The sequence below is a fragment of the Salvelinus namaycush genome, chromosome 2, assembly GCF_016432855.1.
Source record: "Salvelinus namaycush isolate Seneca chromosome 2, SaNama_1.0, whole genome shotgun sequence".
NCBI classification, from domain to species: Eukaryota; Metazoa; Chordata; class Actinopteri; order Salmoniformes; family Salmonidae; genus Salvelinus; species Salvelinus namaycush.
In genome coordinates, this window is record NC_052308.1 from 26,086,985 (window position 1) to 26,107,509 (window position 20,525).

The 20,525-nt window shown below is 44.2% G+C and overlaps 2 protein-coding genes across 9 annotated transcripts in view; both read right to left on the reverse strand.

Annotated features, from left to right (window-relative positions):
* Positions 1 to 20,525, reverse strand: part of shank3a (SH3 and multiple ankyrin repeat domains 3a) — a 684,304-nt gene that overhangs the window by 482,264 nt on the left and 181,515 nt on the right. The window lies entirely within an intron of this gene.
* On the reverse strand, positions 5,064 to 19,696 carry LOC120060540 (taste receptor type 1 member 3-like). Of its 8 annotated transcripts, XM_039009971.1 has the most exons (12): positions 19,449 to 19,696; positions 18,838 to 18,909; positions 15,122 to 15,212; positions 14,754 to 14,830; positions 14,343 to 14,546; positions 13,830 to 14,130; positions 13,218 to 13,574; positions 12,377 to 12,799; positions 12,060 to 12,263; positions 11,801 to 11,921; positions 11,153 to 11,523; positions 5,064 to 5,869 (listed from the first exon to the last, which is right to left on the reverse strand). In XM_039009971.1, the coding sequence occupies exons 5-12, from the start codon at positions 14,543 to 14,545 to the stop codon at positions 5,252 to 5,254; spliced, it is 2,598 nt and encodes an 865-aa protein (XP_038865899.1). In that variant the 5' UTR covers position 14,546; positions 14,754 to 14,830; positions 15,122 to 15,212; positions 18,838 to 18,909; positions 19,449 to 19,696; the 3' UTR covers positions 5,064 to 5,251. The 8 variants fall into 8 exon arrangements, with proteins under 8 accessions (XP_038865899.1, XP_038865876.1, XP_038865892.1 ...); XM_039009948.1 differs by having other exon boundaries at positions 14,343 to 14,830; XM_039009964.1 differs by having other exon boundaries at positions 14,343 to 14,549; positions 14,754 to 15,212.

A 20,525-nucleotide genomic window follows, 5' to 3' on the forward strand; every position in this document is an offset into this window, starting at 1 on the left:
AACACAAATGATTCATCAAAAGTACAATAGGCCTATTCATAGTAGCATCACATCGTTATAGTATTTAGCGAAATATTGTGTTTTTTCACGAATAGGATGATCAAACCAACCCATTATAATGGAATCGGATGTTGTTTTATTGTAAAAGTCATTAGACATATACTCTTCAGTTAAATCCACACTGACCCTAATATTTTTCCCTAATGTCTTTTTGTCTGTTTATGGCTGATAAATTATCTGATTGCGTCCTCTGGTGGGTGATCTAGCAAACTACATCACTGATCATAGCAGGCAAATGCAGTAGGCCTGTTTTGCACCTTTTAGCACATCATCTGGTTGAACACCACTTCCTTCTTTACAGGCACGTGCCCTTTTGGGTTGAGGTACAATCCCCCCCCCCCCCCATTTTTTTTAGTATAAATGTTTTGTCATTGTTGTACTGGACCCACTGCCCCCAAGTTGTTGTCAAGTTTGCGACCACCCACCCCATCCGTTGATCTGCCCTGTACGGATTACGCTGGCGCCCAGTTGCGCCTTTTTCCCAAATATGGGGTCCAAGTATGGTTGACTGCATAGTTAGAGTCTGTCTGAAAGTGGGCATTTCAAAAGAAGTGGGAGGCTCAACAGCGATGGGTGTAACATCAACACTCCATTATTGGTTAAACCAGCCATAGACAGGTGCACCTCTTGTCAGCTTAATGTTTTCATGGCAGGTTAAGAGAACTAATGTACCTGGTTAGCGGAATTAACATAGCAGCTTAGGATAATTACTATGGCCGGTTAGTAGAAAGAGGCTAAGGTTAGGAAAAAGGTTAGTGTTAGTCTTAGCTAAAATGCTACAGTTGTCAACAATGACTGGTTGTGCAGCTCAATCAGCCTAGCAAAACGGTCTTGAGTGGCAACAAATCTGGCCAATTAGCTGATTCGCTTTCCAAACACCCACTTCTGTTGATTTTCCCTCTACTGTTGCCCCCCACTTTCAGACACACTCCATGTATGCAGTTACCCATGACTCCTTTTTCCCCCCGTCTGCCCTGTATAGAGTACAACAGTATGAGTCATAATACCCATAAAACCTTAAATAAGGGCTGTGTTTCGTGTAGGCTTACACTGGCGTGACATTTTGATAACCGTGTAAGTCTCTCTAGGAATAGGGGAATTTTATCAATATATTCGCCTGTATTAACCCCCCAGAAATGAATCGCTAATTAGCTGCTAATGTGGCTATCATAAAGAACTACAAATGCCATGATGATCTGGACGAGACTGCCGAAACAAGGCAAAGGTACATTTAGTAATTCATGAATTGGCTACATTTCTTTAAATTGAAAATTCAGTGAACTGTCTTGTGCAAGTTTTAAATTGACACGAAAACAAAAGATGTTAGCAAAGATGTAAGCTAGGTGCAGGAGATTGCAGGGATTTGTAGTCTTGCATGATGTTTACTTTGATGCCAATTAGGGACAGATCGAAATTTACTGGGGGGAGGGGCTGGTCCAACTCAAGGTGTCATAAAAATAAATGTACCAATGTTGTTGTTGTTTTTTTAGCATGACCCTCCCCTTGTATTGTAAAATAAATTTTACACCCTCACCCATCATAGAATTAACTCAAATAATGTTTACGACCACACATAACAATAACTATAGTGATTCTGTGTTATAAATGTTGATGTCGACTTTGCCGCTTCAGCATGCTTTTGTGGCCCAGTCGATGGCACGCAGAGCTATGGGCCAGAAGGTTGAGAGTTCACTGATCACCACATACGGGCTACCTCTCCCTGCCTGTTTCATTACATTACCATCAGATCTGGCAGCAGATAATGATCAGCTTGGGGGAAATCAGATTTTCAACATTTTGATGCCAAATTTTCCACCAACAGGTTTCTGTGCCAATGCATGACACACCCAATAAACAAAGCATACCGATTTTGGGTACTTCAATATCATGGTTTGCGTTTTCAACACCACAATAAAGAGATTATTTCAATCTCGACAAACAGAAAATATATACCTTGTAGGCTTCTCCAGTACCAAAGGCTTGGCTTGACAATCTCTGAATGTCATTAACCTTTTTGGTGTTTTGTAACAGATGTCTCTTTCCATTCATCTATTGGCCGCTGCACAATTTGGATTGATTGATTGACTGATTTAATTTGTCAGTTAAAAAAACACATATTCAGTGCATTCGGAAAGTATTCAGACCCCTTGACTTTTTCTACATTTTGTTACGTTACACCATTATTCTAAAATCTATTTTAAAATGTTTTTACCTCATCAATCTTCACACAATACCTCATAATGACAAAGCAAAAACTGTTTTTTGGGGGGGGTTGAAATATCACATTTGCATAAGTATTCAGACCCCTTACTCAGTACTTTGTTCAAGCACCTTTGGCAGCAATTACAGCCTCAAGTCTTCTTGGGTATGACGCTGGGCCACCCAAGGACATTCACAGACATGAAGCTGGTTGAGAGAATGCCAAGAGTGTGCAAAGCTGTCATCAAGGCAAAGGGTGTTTACTTTGAAGAATCTCAAATATAAAATATATTTTGATTTGTTTAACAGTTTTTTGGATACTACTCTACCGTTCAAAAGTTTGGGGTCACTTAGACATGTCCTTGTTTTCCATGAAAACATACATGAAATTAGTTGAAAAATGAATAGGAAATATAGTCAAGATGTTGGCAAGGTTATAAATAATGATTTTTAATTGAAATAATAATTGTGTCCTTCAAACTTTGCTTTCGTCAAAGAATCTTCCATTTGCAGCAATTACAGTCTTGCAGACCTTTGGCATTCTAGTTGTCAATTTGCTGAGGTAATTGGAAGAGATTTCACCCCATGCTTCCTGAAGCACCTCCCACAAGTTGTATTGGCTTGATGGGCACTTCTTACGTACCATACGGTCAAGCTGCTTCCACAACAGCTCAATAGGGTTGAGATCCTGTGACTGTGCTGGCCACTCCATTATAGACGTAATACCAGCTGACTGCTTCTTCCCTAAATAGTTATTGCATAGTTTGGAGCTGTGCTTCAGGTCATTGTCCTGTTGTAGGAGGACATTGGCTCCAATTAAGCGCAATTCTCAGGGTATGGTATGGCGTTGCAAAATGGAGTGATAGCCTTCCTTCTTCAAGATCCCTTTTACCCTCCCACTTTACCACCACCAAAGCACCCAAGACCATCACATTGCCTCCACCATGCTTGACAGCTGGCGTCAAGCACTCCTCCAGCATATTTACATTTTTTCTGCATCTCACGAATGTTCTTTGTGATCCAAACACCTCAAACTTAGATTTGTCTGTCCGTAACACTTTTTTCCGATCTTCCTCTGTCCATTGTCTGTGTTCTTTTGCCCATCTTAAGCTTTTCTTTTTATTGGCCAGTCTGAGATATGGCTTTTTCTTTGCAACTCGGGCCTAGAAGGTCAGCATCCTGGAGTTGCCTCTTCACTGTTGACGTTGAGACTGATGTTTTGCTGGTACTATTTAATGAAGCTGCCAGTTGAGGACTTGTGAGGCGTCTGTTTCTCAAACTAGACACTCTTAATGTACTTGTCCTCTTGCTCAGTTGTGCACCGGGGCCTCCCACTCCTCTTTCTATTCTGGTTAGAGCCAGTTTGCGCTGTTCTGTGAAGGGTGTAGTACACAGTTTTGTACGAGATCTTCAGTTTCTTGGCAATTTCTCACATGGAATAGCCTTCATTTCTCAGAGCAAGAATAGACTGACAAGTTTCAGAAGAAAGTTCTTTGTTTCTGGCCATTTTGAGCCTGTAATTGAACCCGCAAATGCTGATGCTCCAGATACTCAACTAGTCTAAAGAAGGTTTAGTTTTAGTTTTACTGCTTCTTTAATCAGAACAACAGTTTTCAGCTGTGCTAACATAATTGCAAAAGGGTTTTCTAATGATCAATTAGCCTTTTAAAATGATACATTTGGATTAGCTAACACAACGTGCCATTGGAACACAGGAGTGATGGTTGCTGATAATGGGCCTCTCTCTTTACACCTACAGTATGTAGATATTCCATAAAAAAATCAGCCAAATCCAGCTACATTAGTACTACACTGGGGCGCACTGCCTTCATATCATAGGCCAGCATTAGCTAAAGCTTAATAATAGCCACACCATACCAAACTTTCACAAATGTTTCTTAACTTTATCAGGGTGATATCAAAAGTAAGTAAGGCTATTGTTTATAGGGAAAATACAAGCAGAAGAGCGATTGTAAACCAGGGAAAAAATTCACTTCCCTCCCCAGTGCCTAATAAAAAATCACACAACCCTCCCCTCCAAAAAAACAAGTTTGACAACCCTCCCCTATTTTGGACCACCCCTCCCCCCAGTAACTTACAATCTGACCCTTAGCAGTTTCGTATCTGAGAGTAAATAGAGCCTAATATATTGATAAAAGTCACCTTGTCCTAGAGAGATTTACATGGTTATCAAAACATCACGCCAGGGTAAGCCTACACAAAACACAGCCCTTATTTTAAGTGTTTCTAAAATTCCCTATTGGAAAAATGAATGGTGGAAAATTGATTGGATACCATTTCCCTGTTTGACCTCTAGGTTTTATGGGTATTATGACACCTCCACTGTGGGGCTCTATGGAGATTGCTCGTACCTGGTATCCAAACATGCATGGCTTGAGAGATGCGGTCACCGTTCTAGCGTGTGTAGCTAACTATCTAGTTTAAATCCCAACAGTACTGCTACAGAATCATAACATTTGATAAACACTTAATTTATCCTACATCATCATCAATATCTGGTCTGGTTGTCTGGTACACGCAGTAGAGAGAGGCAGAAAGATATAGAGGTAAATCACAATCACTAAAAGAAATGGAGCTATATAACTAGCATATTTACATTAAACAGCTGATAGCCCACCCCAGGGTCAGCTGATAGCCCACCCTCTTTTCCCGATGTCAATTATATCTTTAGGATGCACTGTTACTAGCTTCCTTACAGTTTGTGATGATGAGTGAGTGTGTTGTTGCAGAAATAAATAGGCCTATGCAAGAACAAAAAACTGCTACAGAGATATTTGGTATGTTATTTATTTTTCATTTTGAGCACCCCCTGAAAGGTCTGTGCACGGCCCTGCTCCTTTACAGTGCGTTTATTCACCATTTCTGCAAAGATAACTGAAATCACTCAATCAAACTAGTATACATGCACATGAAATGTATAACACACAAAATTAAATTGTAAATATTATTGAAACATTAAACAGAATACATTTCACTGTCCCTGTCTCTCCCCTGATACTTGTCCCTCCCCTGCAGGTCCCTGGTCCTGTTCCTCTTGAGGAGTTCCTGGAGCTCCCTCGAGGAAGGTACGGAAGTGCTCTGCTGTGTTGAGCTCAGGTTTCTTCAGCAGCAGGTGACATTTTGGCAGATAGTAGGCCGCCATCAGCCCCATGTTACTGAGCAAACTGACAGATACATGGACAATGGAGCGTTCCTTGTCATTCAGACCAGTGTAGATGGGGATGAAGACCACCCAAACCACGCAGTAGGCCAGGGTGGAGAAGGTGATATCTCTGGCCAGGTTGTATTGGCGAATGGGCTTCACAGCCATGAAGGTGCACATGAAGGACATGAGGGCGAGGAGGCCATTGAAGCCCTGCATCAGGCCCAGACATAAGATGGGCTCCACAGGGCATCGTAGGAACTTTCTCACAAAGGTCACCTTTATCTTGGCCAGGTACCGGGATAGAGAGGGCCCCTCCTGGACATAATAGCCACAGATCCCTGCCTGCACACCACAGCAGGCCAGTACCAGCAGCCAGCCTCCAGGGCCTCTCAGTGTAACCAGATGAGACGGAGCCTTCTCAGGGAACTCAGTCACATACACAATCTGTCAAAAGAGGGAGGAGGATGGAAAATTAGCTAATATTTGATTCAAGATACTCTGGGTCTTCCTCACTCATATTCATTCAAATGTCTCCTGGACTGTTGGCTTTCTTTTACATCAAAGAAAACCTATTTAAACTATACTGTATATAGAAAAGTATGTTTTAGTGGATTTGGCTATTTCAGTCACACCCATTGCTGACAGGTGTATAAAATCGAGCACACAGCCATGCAACCTCCATAGACAAACATTGCCAGTAGAATGATCTTACTGAAGAGCTCAGTGACTTTCAACGTGGCACCGTTATAGGATGCCACCTTTCCAACAAGTCAGTTCCTCAAATGTCTGCCCTACTAGAGCTGTCCCGGTCAACTGTAAGTGCTGTTATTGTGAAGTGGAAAGTTCTAGGAGCAACAAAGGCACAGCCATGAAGTTGTAGGCCACACAAGCTCATCGAACAGGCCCGCCGAGTGCTGAAGCGCGTAAAAATAGTCTGTTCTCAGTTGCAAAACACACTACCAAACTGCCTCTTGAATTGCCTCTGGACTGCCTCTGGACTCACTACCAAACTGCCTCTGGAACTGCCTCTGGAGTTCCAAACTGCCTCTGGAAGCAACATCAGCACAAGAACTGTTAGTCGGGAGTTTCATGAAATGGGTTTCCATGGCCAAACAGCCGCACACAAGCCTAAAATCGCCATGCGCAATGCCAAACGTCGGGTGGAGTGGTATAAAGCTCGCCACCATTGGACTCTGGAGCAGTGGAAACGCATTGTCTGGAGTGATGAATCACGCTTCACCATCTGGCAGTCCGACGGACGAATCTGGGTTTCGCAGATGCCAGGAGAACGCTACCTACCTGAATGCATAGTGCCAACTGTACAGTTTGGTGGAGGAAGAATAATGATCCCGGGCTGTTTTTCATGGTTCGGTCTAGGCCCCTTAGTTCCAGTGAAGGGAAATCTTAATGCTACAGCATACAAATGTTTTTATTTTTTTTATTTCACCTTTATTTAAACAGGTAGGCTAGTTGAGAACAAGTTCTCATTTACAACTAATACCTGGCCAAGAAAAAACAAATTAATGCTACACAAACAACAACACAGAGTTACACATGGAATAAACAAACATACAGTCATTAACACAATATAAAAAAAGTATATGTACAGTGTGTGCAAATGAGGTAAGATAAGGGAGGTAAGGCAATAAATAGGCCATAGTGGCGAAATAATGACAATTTACCAATTAAACACTGGAGTGATAGATATACTGGGGTGCAAAGGAGAGAGAAAAAAATAACAGTATGGGGATGAGGTAGATGGATGGGCTACTTACAGGTGCAGTGATCTGTGAGCTGCTCTGACAACTGGTGCTTAAAGTTAGTGAGGGAGATATGAGCTTCCAGCTTCAGTGATTTTTGCAATTTGTTCCAGTCATTGGCAGCAGAGAACTGGAAGTAAAGGCAGCCAAAGGAGGAGTTGGCTTTGGGGGTGACCAGTGAAATATACCTGCTGGAGCGCGTGCTATGGGTGGGTGCTGCTATGGTGACCAGTGAGCTGAGATAAGGCGGGGCTTTACCTAGCAAAGACTTATAGATGACCTGGAGCCAGTGGATTTGGCGACAAATATGAAGCGAGGGCCAGCTAACGAGAGCATACAGGTCGCAGTGGTGGGTAGTATATGGGGCTTTGGTGACAAATGGATGGCACTGTGATAGACTGCATCAAATTTGCTTGGTAGAGTGTTGGAGGCTATTTTGTAAATGACATCGCCGAAGTCAAGGATCGGCAGGATAGTCAGTTTTACCAGGGTATGTTTGGCAGAATGAGTGAAGGATGCTTTGTTGCGAAATATGAAGCCGATTCTAGATTTAATTTTGGATTGGAGATGCTTAATGTGAGTCTGGAAGGAGAGTTTACAGTCTAACCAGACACCTAGGTATTTGTAGTTGTCCACATATTCTAAGTCAGAACCGTCCAGAGTAGTGATGCTGGACAGGCGAGCAGGTGCGGCAGCGATTGGTTGAAGAGCATGTATTTAGTTTGACTTGCATTTAAGAGCAGTTGGAGTCCACGGAAGGAGTGTTGTATGGCATTGAAGCTCGTCTGGAGGTTAGTTAACACAGTGTCCAAAGAAGGTCCAGAAGTATACAGAATGGTGTCGTCTGCGTAGAGGTGGATCAGAGACTCACCAGCAGCAAGAGCGACATCATTGATGTATACAGAGAAAAGAGTCGTCTCAAGAATTGAACCCTGTGGCACCCCCATAGAGACTGCCAGAGGTCCGGACAACATGCCCTCCGATTTGACACACTGACTCTGTCTGCGAAGTAGTTGGTGAACCAGGCGAGGCAGTCATTTGAGAAACCAAGGCTGTTGAGTCTGCCGATAAGAATGTGATGATTGACAGAGTCGAAAGCCTTGGCCAGGTCGATGAATACAGCTGCACAGTATTGTCTCTTATCGATGGCAGTTATAATATTGTTTAGGACCTTGAGCGTGGCTAAGGTGCACCCATGACCAGCTCGGAAACTAGATTGCATAGCGGAGAAGGTACGGTGGGATTCGAAATGGTCAGTGATTTGTTTGTTAACTTGGCTTTTGAAGACCTTAGAAAGGCAGGGTAGGATAGATATAGGTCTGTAGCAGTTTGGGTCTAGAGTGTCTCCCCTTTGAAGACGGGGATGACCTTCGGCAGCTCTCCAATCTTTGGGGATCTCAGACGATACGAAAGAGAGGTTGAATAGGCTAGTAATAGGGGTTGCAACAATTTCAGCGGATCATTCTAGAAAGAGAGAGTCCAGATTGTCTAGCCCAGCTGATTTGTAGGGATTCAGATTTTGCAGCTCTTTCAGAACATCTGCTGTCTGGATTTGGGTGAAGGAGAAGCGGGGGGGGGGGGGGGGGGGGAGCTTGGGCAAGTTGCTGCAGGGGGTGCTGAGATGTTGGCCGGGGAAGGGGTAGCCAGGTGGAAAGCATCGCCAGCCGTAGAAAAATGCTTATTGAAATTATAGATTATCGTAGATAATCACAGATTATCATCGGTGGTGACTGTGTTTCCTATCCTCAGTGCAGTGGGAAGCTGGGAGGAGGTGCTCTTATTCTACATGGACTTTACAGTGTCCCAAAATGTTTGGAGTTGGTGCTACAGGATGACAATTTCTGTTTGAAAAAGATAACCTTAGCTTTCCTAACTGACTGAATATATTGGTTCCTGACTTTTCAGTTCCCTGAAAAGTTGATCGCGGGGGCTATTCGATGCTAATGCCGTACGCCACAGGATGTTTTTGTGCTGTTTTTTGTATGGTGCATGCTTATTTAAGATTGTGAGGAAAGCACTTTTAAAGAGTAACCAGGTATCGTCTACTGACGGAATGAGGTCAATATCCTTCCAGGATACCCGGGCCAGGTCGATTAGAAAGGCCTGTTCACTGAAGTGTTTTAGGGAGTGTTTGACAGTGATGAGGGGTGGTCGTTTGGTCGCAGACCCATTACAGACGCAAGCAATGAGGCAGTGATTGCTGAGATCCTGGTTGAAGACAGCAGAGGTGTATTTGGAGGGCAGGTTGGTTAGGATGATATCTATGAGGGTGCCAGTGTTTACAGATTTGGGGTTGTACCTGGTAGGTTCATTGATAATTTGTGTGAGATTGAGGGCATCAAGCTTAGATTGTAGGATGGCCGGGATGTTATGCATGTCCCAGTTTAGGTCACCTAACAGCACAAGCTCTGAAGATAGATGGGGGGGCAATCAATTCACATATGGTGTTCAGGGCACAGTTGGGGGCAGAAGGTGGTCTATAGCAAGCAGTAACGGTGAGAGATTTGTTTCTGGAAAGGTGGATTTTTAAAGTAGAAACTCAAATTGTTTGGGCACAGACCTGGATAGTAAGACAGAACTCTGTAGGCTATATCTGCAGTAGATTGCAACTCCGCCCCCTTTGGCAGTTCTATCTTGTCGGAAAATTTTATAGTTAGTGATGGAAATTTCAGGGTTTTTGGTGGCCTTCCTAAACAAGGATTCAGACACGGCTAGGACATCCGGGTTGGCAGAGTGTGCTAAAGCAGTGAATAAAACAAACATAGGGAGGAGGCTTCTAATGTTAACATGCATGAAACCAAGGCTTTTACAGTTACAGAAGTCAACAAATGAGAGCGCCTGGGGAATGGGAGTGGAGCTAGGCACTGCAGGGCCTGGATTAACCACTACATCACCAGAGGAGCAGAGGAGGAGTAGGATAAGGGTACGGCTAAGGGCTATAAGAACTGGTCGTCTAGTACGTTCGGAACAGAGAGTATAAGGAGCAGGTTTCTGGGCGCGGTAGAATAGTGCATAATGTACAGACAAAGGTATGGTAGGATGTGAATACAGTGGAGGTAAACCTAGGCATTGAGTGACGATGAGAGAGGTATTGTCTCTAGAGACATCAATTAAACCAGGTGAGGTCACCGCATGTGTGGAAGGTAGGACAAGAGGGTTAGCTGAGGCATATTGAGCAGGGCTGGAGGCTCTACAGTGAAATAAGAGAATAATCACTAACCAAAACAGCAATGGACAAGGCATATTGACATTAGGGAGAGGCATGCGTAGCCGAGTGATCACAGGGTCCAATGAGTAGCTGGACGGGCTGGTGACACGGCGATTCAGACAGCTAGCGGGCCGGGGCTAGCAGGCTAGCAGAAGGGACGTCGCAAAGGAAAAAGTCTGTTGTAGCCCCCTCGTGCGGTTACGTCGGCAGACCAGTCGTGATTGATTAGCAGGGGTCCGTGTAGTAAAAATGACATTCTACAATGACATTGTAGATGATTCTGTGCTTCCAACTTTGTGGCAACAGTTTGAGGAAGGCCCGTTCCTGTTTCAGCATGACAAAGCCCCTGTGCACGAAGCGAGGTCCATACAGAAATGGTTTGTTCAGATCGGTGTGGGAGAAATTGACTGGCCTGCACAAAGCCCTGACCTCAACCCCATCAAACACCTTTGCGATGAATTGGAACGGTGACAGCGAGCCAGGCCTAATTGCCCAATGTCAGTGCCCAACCTCACTAATGCTCTTGTGGCTGAATAGAAGCAGGACCCCGCAGCAATGTTACAACATCTAGTAGAAAGCCTTCCCAGAAGAGTGGAGGCTGTTACAGAAGCAAAGGGGGGCCAATTCCGTATTAATGCTCATGATTTTGGAATGAGATGTTCGACGAGCAGATGTCCACATACTTTTGGTCATATAGTGTAGATGTATAATATCTCAATGATTCATGTTTGTCTGGTGTTCTACAGGTCTAGGCTTTACCTGCAGTGAGAAGGCTAGGATGGTGGACAGGGTGACCGTGTGGAAGATGGAGCTGAGGGGAAGCTGCAGACGACACACCATGTCCCCTGGCTGGACCAGGAACAGCAGCAGGCAGGCACAGCCTACCATCATGCTGAGTAGGGACACACCACCCAGGGGCCCCCCAGAGGCTCTCACCAGCGGAGAACCCCGGTGCTGCAGGAACAGGACCCCCACAGCCCCCTGACAGGCCAGCAGCACCAGCATGGCCAGCAGCAGCCCCAAGGACTCAGGCTGGCCCCAGGTCAGGAAGTCAAAGGTAGGCTCGGTGCAGTTGGTGCTACGTACCAGGGACCACTGGCCCTCTAGACACTGGGTACACTGGATGTCCACTAGAGTCAGAGAGGGAGCAGAGACGTGTAGTTAGAATGATAGAACCTGATAAGAGTAGAAAGTCTTAAGGCCAGTCTTATAACGCCACCACTCACACCTTTCAGTTTTGTAGATGTATTGAGCATTTTTTTAACGCAGCGTTTGTCAGCATGTGAGAAAAGTGTAAAGCTGATGTCCATGTTGCTAGAGAAAAATATCAAATAAATCTACAAAACATAATCTCAAGAGTTATCGAGTTTTAATGCATAGATTGATGGAAGTCTGTGAATCACCCACTTCTGCCATTCTGGAAGGTGCCCGGTAAACAGTCAATACAGTCAAAGCAGCAGGAATGGAAGCCTTTCACTCTGCGCACCTGGCCAGGGCCACACTCAGAGGAACAGGTAGACTCAGGGGCCTGCAGCAGAGGTGGTGTCAGAGAGAACTACCTTGCAGGGCGTAGCTGGCACATTGAAATGTTTAGTCCCAGAGGGGAAAATGTGAAGCCGATAAAGTGCAACATAATGTTTGATGAGGAGATGCGGGCGGAGATTACCTTAGCACATACTGTATGCCATTGGATGAGAGTGTTATTGATTGACAGGTTCTCATAGAAGGTGCCGACATCTTTGAAACTCAGATTGTTGTTTCCCCAGACCCACTGTAGTATGTTGTAGCCAATGTTTGGGTTTCCATTACTGTCAAACTCAAAATGACTTCCATTTAGACTGAAGTTAACCTCCTTGAGCACCTCCAAAAGCTGCAGGGTGTCAATCAATTTGTTATTTATCTTTGTTAATTGCATGTGTAAAGTACCTTGCACAGCTTCACATAATCATTGTTTGGAGAAAAAAATACTGAGGGAGAATGTACCTGCCAGGGGTAGAGTTTGCTTTTAGCGTCCCTCAGGCAGCTCTTAGCATTGCACCTGAGCATGTTGTGCAGTGCGTGTGCAACACTGTAGATGGCAGCATAGACCCTGAAAGCTGACCTCTGCAGTATGGGCTTTGTCACTAGACTTATGTTGTCTAGGGACAGGTTCCAGCAGTCTGGGCATGGGTTCATACTATGGGTTGGCTCTGTATCTGGACCTGGTGAGGGCTGCCTGGCCCTCTCCTCTCTGATCCTGGAGAAGAGTTCCCTGGTGTAGGGTGTGAGCAGGCCCAGGGTCTGGCTGTGGACTGTGAAGGCAATGATAGTGCCCACAGTGTGGATGTTTGGGAGAGTTGACAAGTCACTGTTCAGGGCCCACGCATCGCTGGCCACCCAGACCCCTGTCAGATTCCTCCTGATCACCTGATCACAAACAGCATTTTGGGATCTTACGTTGCCCCAGTTCTTACAGACAAATGTATTATTCAGAGGAGGCTGGTGGAAGAAGCTATAGAAGGACGGCTCTTTGCAATGGCTGGAATGCAATAAATGGAACAGTATCAAACACAACAAACATCTGGAAACCACATTTGACTCTGTTCCATTTATTCCTTTCCAGCCATTACAATGAGTCTGTCCTCCTATAGCTCCTCCCACCAGCCTCCACTGGTATTCGTGTATCCCTCTAATCTGAATGTAGATGCTATAAATGAGTAGCATTACTGTACTTAAAAGCAGTCAAACCAACGGCTGCATAAAGCCTTTTGAAAAGCTTCTGAGAAACTTTTTACAACTTTGTAAAATTCTCTAGACCTCTTGTGTGACTTGCTGTCTTACTGACCTCAGTGAAGAAGGCTCTGGCGGGCTGGGAGAGAGAAAACACCACCACCACACCCACTTTGCTCTCTGTGATGCGGTCCAGCATCTCTCTGACCACAGGCTGTGGGTCGCTATAGATGGGGATTAACCCCTCGTACGCCACACAGATGGAGCTCTCTGCTGCCAGGGTAGAAAACTGGCGCTGGCCCTGACGTCCATACTCATCCTCACTGCCCACGACAGCCACCCAGTTCCACTGGAACCTGTTCATCAGACGCACCATGGCCTCCACCTGCCTCTTGTCACTGGGCACTGTGCGCAGGAACGATGGGTACAGACTCTTGTCACTGAACTTGTCACTGGTGGCACTGTAGCTGATCTACAGGGGGCACATGGTAATGAAACAGATGAAACAACAGTAGATTAAAAACAAACGCTTATGTCTATACTCATTGCAGTTGTATCTCATATGTTCATCTTAGTTTCACCACAGCACACAGTTCAATCCAAATTACATTTAAGGGATTGTTGTAGAGGGGCAAAAGCTGTATTCCAATTTTTTTTATCACCTTGTTTTTTGAATATGTTATTGTTTGCATTGAAAGACAACTTTCCAACATGTGACCAAACAAACCTGCGGCATGAGGAAGAATCCCAGTAGTTTTCCTATGACTGAGACCATCTCTGAGGTGGAAGGGCCGATGACAGCCACCACACGGGTTACGTAGTCCGTGTAGTTACACATGATGGCCAGCTCTCGGCTGGAGCCCTCTGTGAGGAAGAAGAGGGTGGGCTTCACGATGACGGCAGACTGCTTGCAGGTGTCGAAGATCTCATAGCCCAGCCTGATGCCAGGGAGTAGGGTGGAGTTGGCGTTGATCTCATCCACTGTGTACTTCATCACCAGGGCCATACCCAAACCAAACGTATTAATACTGCCATTCCAAACACAGGACAGTGAGGGGCTGTTATAGTGCTCTCCATGATCAGATGATTCAAACATATTAGAAGCAAGCAATAATTAGAATGAAACATGTGGAATCTGCAAATACAATTACAGTATAAAGGCACTAGACATAGAACAAACGTCATATTCAGACAAAAGTACATTAATCATTCATTATAAGTGGGTCTTGTGTTACTGTACCTGTCACAGCTAATGCTGTCCGGCTCTACTCTCTGGCTCAAGTTGCTGGTGAGATCATTGATGGGGAAGAGCCCCCCGAGGAGGATGTCTCCCGAGGAGTTGAACAGAGTTGTAGTGATGTTCTGGAACCATGGTGGAGAGCTCTGACTACACCCTGCTCCAAACAGCCAGCATAGAACCAGCAGTCTCAATGGCACTACCATGCTGCTGAGGGCAGGAAGAGACATGTTGAGAGGACATGGCAAACATCAGAGAGTAAAAAAGGCATCAACAAATGAGAGTTTAAAGAGATGCATTGAGAGATAAATGAAGGGTGAGAGGGAGAGAGAGAAAGAAGAGACAGAGTCAGCAGCTGATGCTGTGAGAGAAAAGTAATTTGCCAACCAGTTACAGAGTGATGGAGAGGCTCACCTGTATGGGTACTTTCACAGCCCAGCGAGTCAATGGGGAGAACTGTTCTATCAGTCTGTCTGCACCTCCTGTGTCTCCTGTATTGTGATGAGTGGTGAACTGAATACCTGGGGTCAGGCTGTCCTGTGCCAGACTACAGGTCTCATCACAGGTGTGCAGTTGCTGTCAGCATGACTCCGGAGGTATATTTGCATTTAAATTGATGGTGCATGTGAAGATGTTTGAAATGAGACACCAACATATGAAAATCACCAGGTGACAGGTTATTGTACCACACTTCCAGAGCATTTTAGTGATATTTGCTTGTGGTTGGCTGATCAGGCCTGGTCAGTGTAGTGCGTTGTTGGGGGTTAGAAGATACCACAAACCTGATTTGCACCAATTTTATAAGACAGTAAAACCTCCCTGGTGACCATGTGTGTGTTTGATGAGTCCCTCTGGTATCTCCATTTCATAGATCTATAATATTTAGGAAAATCAGATGTCAGGTAGCAAATCAACAGAAGCCTATCTGTCTCTCTCCTGTCCTTTTCTGCTGCCGCGGTCATTTCATGTTTTCATGTGTATCTGAACTATTGCCGTTCAGGCAGGCAGAAATACAGCCGGTATGACGAGTTTCGCATATGATGAAACAGCTCAGATACACATGGAAACATGAAATGACCGCGGGAATCGATAGAACATCACTCAGAGATGCACCAGAATGATGTAACATTCAAAATGGGTGAACCTTTTCTTTAAGGTTGAGTTGCAGTTGAAGTGTGACAGCTGAGCGTTTCTGTTTTCTCTCTATGATTTTTGCATATTAGTTAAAACAGGCACTGTAGTCTTTCCTCTATCTTGTCTGAGATCTTGACGTGAGCAGGTAGGCACATTGTGATGAAACTTGATGTTTCACTTTAGTACAGGTTGTCTACTTTCCACCCACATTTTGCCTCTTTACCTTCAGTTGATGATGTAAAGTGCTCTCACACAGAGACAGTGTTTAATATTTCTGTTCATTATACACATTTTTGCTTGTTTGCACGTGTACACTACTGTAAGGTGGGTTTTATGTGTGTGCATCTATGCACCACAGGAGGTTGGTGGCATCTTAATTGGGGAGGACGAGTTCATGGAATTGGCTAGAGCGGAATTAGTGGAATGGTATCAAACACATGGTTTCCATGCATTTTATTCCATTCCAGTTGCTCCGTTCCAGCCGTTATTGTGAGCCATCCTCCTCTCAGCAGCCTCCACTGCTGTGCACATTGTTGATGTATTTTAGCAAGATGTTGCAGTAGACTCAGATAAACATCTTGTTTGTGAATGGCATTTTTTTGTTTGGTTCTTCGGTAGGCTAAGCCATGAATCCACCCACAGCCTTCCTAAAACTTTCCAGTGATAAGGTTCCAGGACACACACACACACACACACACACACACACACACACACACACACACACACACACACACACACACACACACACACACACACACACACATTTTCAGATGAAAGACAGATCTACTGTATATATTTTAGCACAACACAGCATACACTTTCACCACTAGGTGTCAGGTGTGGGTTTATAATACACTGATACACCACAAAAACAGGAAGAATGCCTGATTTGCACCGTTTTTATAAGACAGTAAAACCTCACAGGTGGCTTTGTGTGTGTTTGATGTGTCCCTGTGGTATCTCCATTTCATAGACCGGTCACACTTTATTTGGATTGTCCGGATTTTCCATATGTAGATGCTCTACTGATCAACAAAGTATCTGTTTACTATCAACAAACTCTCTGTTGATAAGCAACCGCTTGCTAAGTTTACATTTATGGTTAGGTTTAGAATAAGGTTAAGGTTAGGATTAGGGCTAGGGTTAGGATAAGGGTTAAGTTTAGGGTTAGGATAAGGGTTAAGGTTAGGGTTAGAGTTAAGGTTAGTAGAAACTTTACTGATAGTCTGTAAATAGTCTGTAGAGCATCTACAGATGGACTATCCGTATAAAGTGTTATCCATAGACATATAATTTTTAGGAGAATCAGGTGTCAGGTCGCAAATCAACAGAAGCCTATTCGTCTCTCTCCTGTCTTTTTCTGCTGCCGATACCACTCTGTTAGCACAAGCTGTTCAACATTTACCAAAATCAATATTAGCATACTATATCTACTCCTACCATTATAATCTTAAAGTTAAGTTGAAGTTGGAGTTGAAGTGTGATAGTTGGGTTTGTTTTCTCTGTGACTTTGGCATATTTCTATTAAGCCCTGGATACTAGTTTTACCAATGTTTTGCATTCACCTTTGCATGTCATTTTATTTGTCTATTTTCATCTAGGCAGAACATCACATTTCCAGCTTCCTCCAGGTATTTTGCATGAAACAATAAACACCTTTTAAACTTAAAGGGGTAATCTGTAGTTGCTACAATAATCTTTTGATTTATGAATTCATGTTATGTACCCATTGATTCTTGAAGAATATAACTTATAAATGCCTCATGATCTTATTTGAACTGTCGTCCCCCTTCAGAACCCAAAATATAAGCTTGTTTTACTCCAATGTTTGTAAACAAAGTAAATGTAAATAAACACTGTATAGCTTCAAAACATGGTTAGAACTATGATTTTGATATCATGGATGGTCGGTCCTTGTATCCATAGCTCTGTCTATGATTTTGCGAGTGGTTACATTTATCCAGCCATATCCCTCAGTTTTTTCCTGAAACAGTGGCAGGGACACACTTTGTTATTTCAACTGCTGATTGCCCCTGTAACACCCTCATTTGAAACATTTTACTCACTGTAATGATCAATGTGATAACTACACCCTTTACTGTATATAATAAGGCTATACTTATGTGCACTTATTCACAGCTCTTTAATTATGTAACAGATGATGTCTGACAGACAATACATACATTGTTGGTGTGTGTTTGGATACTAGTTAAATCAGGTACTGTGGACTTTCCTTTATCTTGTCAGAGATCTTGACGTGAGCAGATAAACACACACCAATGTTTGTGATGAAACACTTGATGTTTCACTTTAGTACAGTGTGTCTACTTTCCACCCAAGTTTACATTTTTTACGGCATGCTACTATTTCCTTTTTAACATCAGTTTGTGATATAAAGTGAACTATAGCGAAAAGGAGATACAATTTCTGTTCATCCATGTTTTTGCTTGTTTGCATGTGTACACACCTGTGAGGTAGGTTTTATGTCGATCCTTTATTTTAGCAAGATGTTGCGTGGTCAGTAGACTCAGATAAACATCTTGTTTGTCACTGGACATTTTTTTGTTTGGTTCTTTAGTAGCCTACACCATGAATCCACCTCCAGCCTTCCTAAAGCTTTCCTGGGATAAGGTTCCAGGACACACACACACACACACACACACACACACACACACACACACACACACACACACACACACACACACACACACACACACACACACACACACACACACACACACACACACACACACACACCTACCTTGTCAGATGCAAGACAGATCTATATACACTGAGTGTACAAAACATCAAGAACACCTTCCTAAAAGTTAGTATTTTGTCTTGCCCATTCACCCTCTGAATGGCACACACACAATCCATGTCTCAATTGTCTCAAGGCTTAAAAATATATATTTTTACCTGTATCCTCCCCTTCATCTACACTGATTGACGTGGATTTAACAAGTGACATCAATAAGGGATCATAGCTTTCACCTGGATTCACCTGACCAGGCTATGTCATGAAAAGAGCATGTATTCTTAATGTTTTGTACACTCAGTGTACACAGCATACAGTTTCACCACTAGGTGTCAGGTGTGGGTTTATAACACACTGACACACCACAAGAAACACTAAGAACTCTTTACATGGGGAGATTTCCTGTAATAAGTTTTGATGTGGACATTCTTTTTCACAAAGGTATGATATTTATCTTATTCGTGGGGGTCAGAGCCATGATGTGGGGAGAGAATCTGAGTTCCTGTGGTGGAGGTGGAGGTTGAGGGGATTCCAGGGTTTCTGTCTGTGTGGGTAGTGTGTACACATGCAGGCTGTTTGGACAGTTGATAACAGAGGTGAGTGTACCTGCCTACTGGGAACCAATGGTTGTCTTTCCTCACTGTACAAGACTGGTTGTTCTGAACAAACATAATGGTCCTGCAAACGAAAACAACATGGTTGATTAGTCTGTTGTTTTCCTTTGGTCAACGTTATGACCTGCATAATAGGATTGTAGCTATTGGTTAATTGCAGACATGTTTTACAGATGCAACAAAGTAGACATCAGTCTACATTTACATTGAACATAAGCATAGGGGTTGAACAGAGTTGTAGTGATGTTCTGGAACCATGATGGAGAGCTCTGACTACACCCTGCTCCAAACAGCCAGCATAGAACCAGCAGTCTCAATGTCACTACCATGCTGCTGAGGGCAGGAAGAGACATGTTGAGAGGACATGGCAAACGTCAGAGAGTAAAGTAGGCATATGAGAGAGAGAGAGAGAGAGAGAGAGAGAGAGAGAGAGAGAGAGAGAGAGAGAGAGAGAGAGAGAGAGAGAGAGAGAGAGAGAGAGAGAGAGAGAGAGAGAGAGAGAGAGAGAGAGAGAGAGAGAGAGAGAGAGAGAGAGAGAGACAAACTGATGCTGTGAGAGAAAGGTAATTTGCCAACCAGTTACAGAGTAATGGAGAGGCTCACCATTATGGGTACCTTAACACCCCAGCAAGTCGATGGGGAGAACTGTTCTCTCAGTCTGTCTGCACCTCCTATGTCTCCTGTATTGTGATGAGTGGTGAACTGAATATCTGGGGGCAGGCTATGGCCCACTGGGCACAGACGTCATTTCAACGTCTAGTTTGGATTTACATTTGGTTGAGTTGTCAACTAAGGTGAAATCAACAAAACATTTCACAATGTCATTGGATTTGGGTTAAAAACGTAATTTGCTGATGACACAACAGTGGTAGGCCTGATCACCGACAACAACGAGACAGCCTATAGGGAGGAGGTCAAGGACCTGGCCATGTGGTGCCAGGACAACAACCTCTCCCTCAACGTGATCAAGACAAAGGAGATGATTGTGGACTACAGGAGAAGGAGGACCGAGCACGCCCCCATTCTCATCGACGGGGCTGTAGTGGAGCAGGTTGAGAGCTTAAAGTTCCTTGGTGTCCACGTCACCAACAAACTAATATGGTCCAAGTACACCATGACAGTCGTTAAGCGGGCACGACAAAACCTATTCCCCCTCAGGAGACTGAAAAGATTTGGCATGGGTCCTCAGATCCTCAAAAGGTTCTACAGCTGCACCATCGAGACCATTCTGACTAGTTGCATCACTGCCTGGTATGGCAACTGCTCGGCCTCTGACCGCAAGGCACTACAGAGGGTAGTGCGAACGGCCCAGTGGGGCCAAGCTTCCTGCCATCCAGGACCTCTATACCAGGCGGTGTCAGAGGAAGGCCCTAAAAATTGTCCAAGACTCCAGCCACCCTACTCATAGACTGTTCTCTCTGCTACTGCACGGCAAGCGGTACCAGAGCGCCAAGTCTAGGTCCAAGAGGCTTCTAAACAGCTTCTACCCCCAAGCAATAAGACTCTTGAACATCTAGTCAAATGGCTACCCAGACTATTTGCATTGCCCCCCCTCCCCTCTCCACACCACTGCCACTCTCTGTCGTCATCTATGCATAGTCACTTTATTAACTCTACCTACATGTACATACTACCTCAACTAACCAGTGCCGCCGCACATTGACTCTGTACCGGTACCCC

Coding starts and splice junctions, on each gene's coding strand:
- LOC120060540 (XM_039009956.1), bottom strand. CDS start 14,569: ATGTCTCTTCCTGCCCTCAGCAGCATGGTAGTGCCATTGAGACTGCTG. Junction 12,800..13,217: donor CCAGAGCCTTCTTCACTGAG/GTCAGTAAGACA, acceptor GTTTGTGATCAG/GTGATCAGGAGGAATCTGAC. Junction 11,524..11,800: donor CACCTTCCAGAATGGCAGAA/GTGGGTGATTCA, acceptor CTCTGACTCTAG/TGGACATCCAGTGTACCCAG.